The 9,583-nt window shown below is 41.1% G+C and overlaps 1 protein-coding gene across 1 annotated transcript; it reads left to right on the plus strand.

The window, feature by feature from the left end:
* The first annotated feature begins 4,153 nt into the window (after positions 1–4,153).
* LOC107958563 (uncharacterized) lies at positions 4,154–5,032 on the plus strand. The gene is made up of 2 exons (XM_016894377.1): positions 4,154–4,287; positions 4,606–5,032. Exons 1-2 carry the CDS (start codon positions 4,154–4,156, stop codon positions 5,030–5,032), a joined length of 561 nt encoding a protein of 186 aa, XP_016749866.1.
* The last annotated feature ends 4,551 nt before the right edge of the window (positions 5,033–9,583 follow it).

The following is a 9,583-nucleotide window of genomic DNA, read 5'->3' on the forward strand; positions in this document are numbered from 1 at the left end:
CATCGGGTTTTCAAAATAATAATGTTTTTTGTAAGCAAACCTGCAACTTTAATTCTGATAAAAACAAATGTATCGACAACTATACACGTTTTAAACAGCATGAAACACTAGGCATACACGGGCTTTAAAACTATAAAGGCTTTTACGACAACCGATTTTACATCATAAGCTTGTCGGGTTTTCGAGTAATCGATGTGGTATGTCAGATTTGGTCGTAACGTCTAGCCGAGTTTGGGGTGTTACATTTTGCGGTACCAGAGCCAGGTTTAAAACTCGGCTGTGGAATAAATTTTTCCTAAAATTTAGTTTTGGAAAAGATGTTTTCAACGAAATTTGATTTGTTTTTGAAATGTAGATTACTGGGAGTATGACACACCGAGTCTCCAGCACCAAATCTGTAAGTCTTCTATTATCGATTGCTACTATAAATTGTTGTGTTATATTGATGAATTGTTATAGGTAGTAGAACTATATCGGAACTCTATAGGTAAAGTGGACGAAAAACCCTAGGGAGTTGATATTGATAATGAGACCTCGATTTACTAAAACAAAAACTTTAAGTACTGTATGTCATAAAACATTCGTTAATAAATATTGGAATTATATACTGATGTCATAAAACTTTTAAATCAGATTAAGCAAATATCGATATGAGCGCTAGAGGTTCTCGGGGAAGGGGTACACGTGGCCATGGTAGAGGTCGAGGAGGTGCTAGGGTTGGGTCCTCAGCCTCAGGCCACATGCCTGTTAGGGAGGCACTAGGCAAGTGAGATAGGGTCCCATGATCGAGTAGTTGGGGATGATGCTTTGTCCCAGGTGATGTTACGTGTTCTTGAAAGGGTTGTCGGAGCGAGTAATCAGTGGGCCAGGGGTCAATCTCTTAGCAACTCCGGTCTAATGGGGCAGAAGTCTTTAAGGGAGTTTTGGAGGTAGCTCCTAATTTGGTAGAATATTGGTTGGAGGCTACAGAGCGAATAATGAATGATCTTGACTGTTCTGGTGAGCAAAAACTAAAAGGGGCAGTGTCTTTATTATGGGACGAGGCTTATCAATGGTGGCTCACTGTGAGAGAGGGTACACAAGCTGATCGTTTGACGTGGGATTTCTTTAAGGCAGCCTTTTCAGGGAAATACGTGGGAACAAGTTATGTGGACGCCAGAAGGAAGGAATTCTTGAGTTTGACCCAAGGGAATAAGACTGTGGCAGCATACGAGGCAGAGTTTTTGCGGTTGAGTCGGTATACCCGTGGGATAGTAACAACTGAGTATGAACACTGTGTGCTGTTTAAGGATGGGCTTCGGGATGAGTTGCGTGTGCTGATAGCTCCATAGAGGGAGCGGGGTTTTGCTGCCTTGGTTGAGAAAGCGAAGATTGCTGAGGATGTGAAGTGCTCTGAGCGCCAGAACCGGGAGAAATATAGGGGCAAAGTTAAGAGGGACTTCAGATCCTCGAGTTTTGGAGGTAGGCCTATCAAGAGGGCCAAGTTTGATGGGTCAGTCCGAGCTGGAGATCTTGTTGTTATTGCGAGCCACAGCCTTGCGCTGATTGTGGGAGAGTTCACCAAGGTGAGTGTTGGAAGCGAACGGCGGCATGCTTTAGATGTGGATCGATGGACCATCAGGTTAAGAACTGTACTCAAGTGCCTACTCGGACGCAAGCTACAGGACCAGGGTACGTGCAGTCACTGAGAGGGGGTCAACAGCCACCGAGAGGTCGTGGGCAGGCCAGAGGTGGAAATGGGTTTAAACGAGGTCGTGGAGCACCTGGTAGGGGCACGGGTAATACTGAAGCGAGACAACCAGCCTTGGCTTATGCTGCTTATCGCCAAGAGGATGGTGACGACCCTAACATCATAACCGGTACTTTTTTGGTTTATAATTTACCATATGTTGTTTTAATTGATATTGGATCTACGCATTCGTATGTTGATGTGCTGTGTCTGAAACATTGGGTATTCAGTCTGAAATTACTGCTAGTAAAATGATTATGTTGAGTCCTCTGGGACAGCCTGTTGGGGTAAACAAATTATTCCAGGATGTGCCTTTGGAGGTTCAAGGAAGGGGTTTTTCTGCGGATTTGATGGAATTGCCGTTTGGGGAGTTTGACATTATTTTGGTCATGGATTGGTTAGTAAAGCATCACGCGAAGTTGGATTGTGCTACTAAAAGGATGTTGTTGAGGACTGTGGATGAGGAAGAGGTAGTGGTGATAGGTGAGCGAAGGGATTATCTGTCTAATGTAATTTCAGCGTTAAAAGCTGAGAAACTGATTCTTAAGGGTTGCAAGGCGTTCTTAGCTTATGTCGGTACAGCTGAGTCTAAAGGTTCTTCTGTTGGGGAAATTAGAACTGTGAAGGAATTTCCAGATGTATTCCCTAAAGAACTTCCTCGGTTGCCATCCGACCGTGAAGTCGAATTTGGTATTGAACTCCTATTCGGAATAGCCCCATTGTCTATCGCTCCATATAGGATGGCACCGAAGGAGCTGGTGGAGCTTAAGGCTCAAATTCAGGAGCTGTTGGATAGAGGGTTCATACGACTGAGTGTGTCTCCGTGGGGGGCACCGGTGTTGCTTGTGAAAAAGAAGGATGAAACCATGTGCATGTGTATTGATTATCGACAACTGAATAAGCTAACCATTAAGAACAAGTACCTTTTACCGAGGATAAATGATCTGTTTGATTAGTTACGAGGAGCTGTAGTGTTCTCCAAAATAGATCTTCGATCTGGTTACCATCAACTGAAGGTTAAGGGGGCGGATGTGTATAAGACAGCTTTCAGGACTCGTTATGGTCACTATGAGTTCCTAGTGATGCCGTTTGGGTTAGCAAATGCACCAGCTGCTTTTATGGACTTGATGAACTGAGTGTTTCAACCCTATTTGGATCGATTCATAGTAGTTTTCATAGATGATATTTTGGTGTATTCGAGAACCGAGGAAGAACATGATATACATCTTCGTACGGTTCTACAAATATTAAGGGAGAAGCAAATGTATCCCAAGTTTAGCAAGTGTGAGTTCTGGCTGCGTAAGGTGACGTTTCTAGGTCACGTGGTGTCTGCCGAGGGGATCAGGGTTGATCCTCGAAAAATTGAAGCCGTATTGGATTAGAAACCACCTAAGATTGTATCCGAGATTCGAAGCTTTCTGGGTTTGGCTGGTTATTATAGACGGTTTGTGGAAGGTTTTTCATTGATTGCCTCACCCCTAACTAAGCTATTGCGTAAAGGAGTGTCATTTGTTTGGAATGATAAGCAGCAAGGAAGTTTTGAGAAGCTGAAAAAGTACTAACTGAAGCCTCTATGTTGATACAACCAGAGTCTAGAAAGGAGTTTATCGTTTACAGTGATGCATCTCACGTGAGGTTGGGGTGTGTGTTGATGCAAGACGGTAAGGTGGTTCTGTATGGATCCCGTCAACTTAAGTCTCACGAGGTGAATTATCCCACTCATGATTTGGAGTTGTCGGCGGTGGTGTTTGCACTAAAAATTTGGAGGCATTATTTATATGGTGAAAGAACGATTATTTATTCAGACCATAAAAGCCTCAAGTACCTCCTTACTCGGAAGGAGTTGAACGTTAGGCAAAGAAGGTGGATTGAGTTGCTTAAAGATTATGATTGATCAATTGAGTACCACCCAGGTAAAGCTAATGTGGTAGCTGACGCACTGAGCCGTAGAGTTGTCTCTGATTTAAGAGCAATGTTTGCTCGTCTTAACCTGTACGATGATGGTAGCGTGTTAGCTGAACTACAAGTGAGGCCGACTTAGATTGAGCAAATTAAGGAGAAACAATTACTGGATGAGTCACTAGTTTCTCGTTTCCAAGAAGTGGAAATGGTAAGACTTCGGATTTTGGACTGAATGGAGAAGGGGCGTTATGCTTCCGTGGAAGAGTGTGTGTACTGAAGGATTCTGATCTGACGCGGTCTATTCTCCGGGAGGCACATGGTGGTCCTTATGCCATGCATCCTAGTGGGAACAAGTTATACTGAGATCTTTATGAGTTGTACTGGTGGCCTGGGTTAAAACGCGAAGTTACCGATTATGTAAGTAAATGCTTGACATGCCAGCAGGTTATGGCTGAGCATCAATTACCTTTTGGGTTACTACAGCAAGTTAAGATCCCACTATGAAAGTAGGAGAGGGTAACCATGGATTTTGTAAGTGGGTTACCTTTGACGCCTCCTAAGAAGGATTCGGCTCGGGTGATTGTAGACCGACTGACTAAGTTTGCCCACTTCATACCTGTTTGGACTGATTATTCGTTACAGAAGTTGGCCAAGTTGTATGTGGCTGAGATTGTAAGATTGCATGGTGTACCGGTTTCTATCATATCTGACAGAGATCCTAGGTTCACATCTCGGCTTTAGAAGAAGCTACACGAGGCTTTGGGTACAAGACTGGATTTTAGTACAGCGTTTCAGCCTTAGACAAATGGACAGTTTAAAAGAGTGATTCAAATATTGGAAGACATGTTGAGGGGTTGTGTGATTGATTTCAGAGGCAGCTGGGAAGATTATTTACCATTGGTAGAATTTGCTTATAACAACAGTTACTAGTCTAGTATTCGAATGGCACCGTATGAGGCATTGTATGGTCGTAGGTGTCATACTCCTACTTGTTGGACTGAGCTAGGTGAGCGGCGAATTCTAGGGCCGGAGCTAGTTGCTGATATAGAAGACAAGGTAAAACTGATTCGAGACCGATTGAAGGAAGCGTTGGATAGACAGAAGTCTTATCCAGACCTTCATCGGAAAGAGATCGAGTACGCTGTGGGGGATTATGTCTTCCTTAAAGTGTCACCGTGGAAAAAGATTCTAAGGTTTGGGCAGAAGGGTAAGCTTAGCCCTAGATTTATTAGGCCTTACCGGATTCTTAAGCGTGTAGGACCGGTCGCGTATCAACTTGAGCTGCCTCCAGAATTGGATAGAATTCATGACGTGTTCCATGTTTCAATGTTTAGGCGATACCGTTCTGATCCCTCGCATATCGTACCGATTGAGGAAATGAAGTTAAGCCTGACTTATTGATCGAGGAAGAACCAGTGTAGATATTGGCACAGTATGTTAAAGTTCTGAGGAAAAAATCAGTTCCACGAGTCAAGGTGCTGTGGCAAAATCACGGCGCAAAATAGGCCACGTGGGTGCCGGAGGAGGAAATGCGACATCAGTACCCTCATCTATTTTAACCAGGTAAATTTTGAGGCTGAAATTTCTTTAAGAGGGGTAGAGTTGTAACGCCCTAAAATTTAGGGTCTGTAAGTTTGTTGGGTTAACTAGTTTTACGTGATGGGGAGGTGGATGAATGGTTTGGGTGTGTTTAGGGGTGTAAATGAAGCACGGGGATCGGGTTTTAGCTTTTGCAAACTACTATTTTTTTCTCTCTCTTTAAGAAACCCTGGACGCTAGCCCCTAGGCCTTTTAAATAAATGTGGTGCTTCGCTAGCACAAGGAAGCCATGTGGCTTGGTGGCTTGTGGCGTGCTTTGGCTCCAAGAAGGACTGGGGTTCGAATCCCAGGTGCTACAGAGGACGTCATTTTGATGCATGACGGTGGCAAGAGTTTGTGGCGAATTCAAACTCTGCCGTATGGGAGTTTGAATTAGTCTGGGTTGTTGGGAGAAGATTGTGGAGGGATAAGGGGAGTGATTTGGGGAGAGTTTCAAGGAGTTGGTGGGGGAGTGTTGTAGCTGAATTGTACATCTTGTAGAAGCAAAACCGGCTAGGGGAGTTTGGTTAGCATTTTCGGCATTTTTGGTCTTGGGGTAAAAGCCGAATCCTGCTTTCTCTTTTCTAGGGTTCGTGTTTTGGCTCTTTTTGGGGGGCATAACCTTTTTTTTGTGCTGAACTTTCTCTCATTTCTCAGCCTAAGCCGATTGTGGTTTACCCTAATATCTCTCCTTCCCATTTCATCTTGCTACACTTTGTTTTGGCTACACCTTACTTTGATCAATTAACTCCATTTCTTTCCTCATCCATACTTTTGGTCTAAGTCGTAGCATCTTCTTGATCTTTTACTCATCCCCTAATTGTTTTGGTTTGTGTTTTCTTTCTTGAAGCCTTCGCCAAATATTCCCATATCTAGCTGAAACTCTCTCTTGTTGGATTAAGGTAAGTTACTCTTGGGTTGTCGAATCTCTTGCAATAGCCGAGCTTGGCTATTGTTTCTTCCATACGTATGCTGTGGTTGTGTCATTCCTTTCTCATCTTTTCTATGATGGTCTCCTTTTTAAACTTTCTACTTTATTGGTGTGCTCTAGGAGGGTGTTCTTGGCATTGGGTGTTTGACAGTGGTGGTTGCTGGAATAGGCCGAATATTGCTACTTCATTCTCTTAGTCTCTATTACGGTAAGTACCTCTCAAAGTTAAGTAGTTTACAATTAAGTTGGGTAAAATAATTGATGTAGTCCTTAATGCAGATTGTAAACAACTGGGTTGTGGAAGAAGAGGTGGTTTGATCCCTATTTGTGCTATCAAGGTAAGCAACTTGTTATGTGGTGTGTAAAAGGATGTTCTTGAATGGTTAATTCAAATGACTAAGACTGTTTGTGGAACTTTGGGTTGTCTAGGTTGGGCATGTAGAGTGCGTTGTTATTCTCTAATCAGGTGTAGTCGTACACCCAACTTTACTCTATGTTTAATGATGAACGTAGGTGTGTAACCACACCAAAGCTGTTGTAGATTGGCAAAAGCCAAAAAGCCGGAGCTTTAGCTTTTGAGGCCTTGCGAGCGTGTGATCGCTCGTGGGGTAAATCGAGCCCACATGTTATGGGCGGTAGACTATAAGACCGTTGCGTGCGTTTCATGGACTAGGCCCGTTATGGGCCTTGTTGGGCCGAGATGGGCAGTGCAGGCCCAATGGACTCGTGGGCCCCACACGGATAGGATATGCGATAAGTGACAAAGTATAGAATGGGACATGGAAACCGCGTTGACATGACTGAGCTTGAACTAAATGGGCCACCTAGGTGTGTAGGCCCACTTGGGCTGAGTAATGGGCCTTAGGCCCATTTACACCGTTTTGGCCATATGGGTTATCTGAGTCGTTCGAGACGACTGTAGACCTTTTGAAGGGTCGTTATCTGTACCGAGACCTTAAAATCAGTTAAATGACTGAAATACCTCTGAGGGGTAAAATTACTATTTTACCCTTAATTGATGAAATGACCTTTATAGTACTAGTGGTAGGTTAATTGGTGTGTGTATGACATTTATATGACTGGTTTTGAGTATGACATATTGCATACAGGTAATATTTATGACACGACATTTGCAATGGGTTGGGTTTATGATATGGAGGAAGTACTGTACTGGTGACTACGTCACGTTTATTATTACTGGTGGCTTGCCACACTTACTGCTACTGGCAGCTACGCTGTGTTATTATTACTAACAGCTTTGCTGCGGTTTTGGTGTGCTGGTTGGTTGGGTTGATTGATATCCCCACATGGTGTGTTGGTTGGTACAGGTGGTGTGCTGGATGATTTGGGGATGGGTTGCATTCTTGCATTATACTGAAACTGTATTGGGCTTAGGCTCACACTACTACTGTCTAAGGGTTAAGGCCTAGGCTGTACTAATACTGCCCAGACTGTTCTGCATGCATTGCTTTCTATAGTCTGATAAGGGATTATATACTGAGTTTTCATGAACTTACCCTTTCTTTTAATTGTACAGGTAATTCTCAACCTTAGACAGTTTGGAGCTGCGAGGGACTTGGGGTGGCCACACGATCATGAATGACTTTATTATTTACTGATTTTATATTTGGGTTTTGTTTTTGTAATAAGGCCATTTGGGGATTTAACTTATAATTGGGCTATGATCTGGTATTTATCAACTACTAGAGTAGGAACATCGGGTTTTCAAAATAATAACGTTTTTGGTAAGCAAACCTGCAACTTTAATTTTTATTAAAAACGAACGTATCGACTACTATACACGTTTTAAACAGCACGAAACACTAGGTATACACGGGCTTTAAAACTATAAAGGCTTTTATGACAACCGGTTTAACATCATAAACTTTTCAGGTTTTCGGGTAATTGATGTGGCACGTCAGATACAGTCGTAATGTCTAGGCCAGGTTTAGGGTGTTACAGGTTTATACCTTAGTTGAAATAGTGGTTTTGGGACCACAAATTCGAGTCATAGAAATGTTAAAATATTATTTTTTGTATCTTTGATGTGTGAATTAGCATGTGTGAAAGTTTCGTATGAAAATTTGAATGTTTGTGTGTCGATTTACTAAAAAGAGCCTAATTGCGTAAAAAGTGAAAGATGTGTGCTAGATGTTAAAAGTGCCTACTTAACTTGGCTTTATAATTGAGAGGTCCTGATGTGGTTATTATGCCATTTACATGTATAATGGACATAAATGGCCTTATTATATGTGTTTTTAAAATGGTTTATTAAAGGGGTAATTCGATCATTAGCATATTAAACTTATACTAAATAAAATAAAACATGTTAATGGATGAATCATTCATCCTTATTACCGAAAATCACAAGAAAAAGAAAAGAGAAAAACTTACCTAGGGTTCGACCTTGGTTTCCTTTAATTTAGGTATGTATTTTGATCGGTTTTCGATAATTTTTATGTTTTTGTAATCGTTGTTTCGTATGCTATCAAGCCCATGTCTCAATTTTTGATTTTTTTTGATTATTTTGAAATGTGCCATTGATGAAACTGTGAGTTTTGTGAAGTTAGTTGTTGATAAATGGAAGATATGTTTTGGGTTAACATGTGTTGTCTTTGGATTTTTGATGAATTTGAGTAAAATGGGCTAAATTGTAAAAATTATAAATTGAATGACTAAAATGTGAAGTAAATGAAATGTGTGGTATAGTATGTGTACTAGGAGAATTCGGCCAAGCATGAGTATATGCAAATTATGTGTATTTTGTGATTTTGAGAATTAAGGACTAAAGTGTTGAAATGTGAAAATATGAGGGCTAGTTTGTAAAATTCCCTAACTATGTGTCTATAGATTGTTTTGAATAATCTAGTGAATAAAAGGGTTAATTTTGAATACTTATAGAATAAGAAAAGAGGAATTCGGATTTAGACCGAGGGAAGTTGAAGGTTATTGAGTAAATAATCCGAGTCAACGACTTTGAGTACGAGGTAAGTTCGTAAGTAAAATATGATGTTATAAGTATATTTTGATGATTTGATTATACATGGATTGTATACAAATTTGGTTGGATGAATACAACAATAAATCAATTGTATTTGGCACTAAGTGTGAGATTCAAAAATAGCTTCGGCTATATGAGGCATTAAGTGTGCGATACTAAGATAGCTTCGGTTAATCGATACTAAGTGTGCGGATGTTAAAGCATGGTTAAACTTCGGAAAGTCTTAAAATATCCGAAGGATAGGTGAGAATGAAAATGAATAAATACGGGAAGGTTCAGGTATATATAATACCTATGTGATAGATGATGTTATGCATATAAAGTTTATTAAAGTGGTATAAACATATGAATTGTGTTGGCATATAATTGATAGATGAATTGAGAATTGATAAGTACTCATGTGTTGATGTTATATATTTTATAAAATGTTGATGATTTCTGG

Source organism: Gossypium hirsutum, chromosome A11 (assembly GCF_007990345.1).
Source record: "Gossypium hirsutum isolate 1008001.06 chromosome A11, Gossypium_hirsutum_v2.1, whole genome shotgun sequence".
NCBI classification, from domain to species: domain Eukaryota; kingdom Viridiplantae; phylum Streptophyta; class Magnoliopsida; order Malvales; family Malvaceae; genus Gossypium; species Gossypium hirsutum.

Coding starts and splice junctions, on each gene's coding strand:
- LOC107958563 (XM_016894377.1), top strand. CDS start 4,154: ATGGATTTTGTAAGTGGGTTACCTTTGACGCCTCCTAAGAAGGATTCG. Junction 4,288..4,605: donor TTACAGAAGTTGGCCAAGTT/GTATGTGGCTGA, acceptor GTATGGTCGTAG/GTGTCATACTCCTACTTGTT.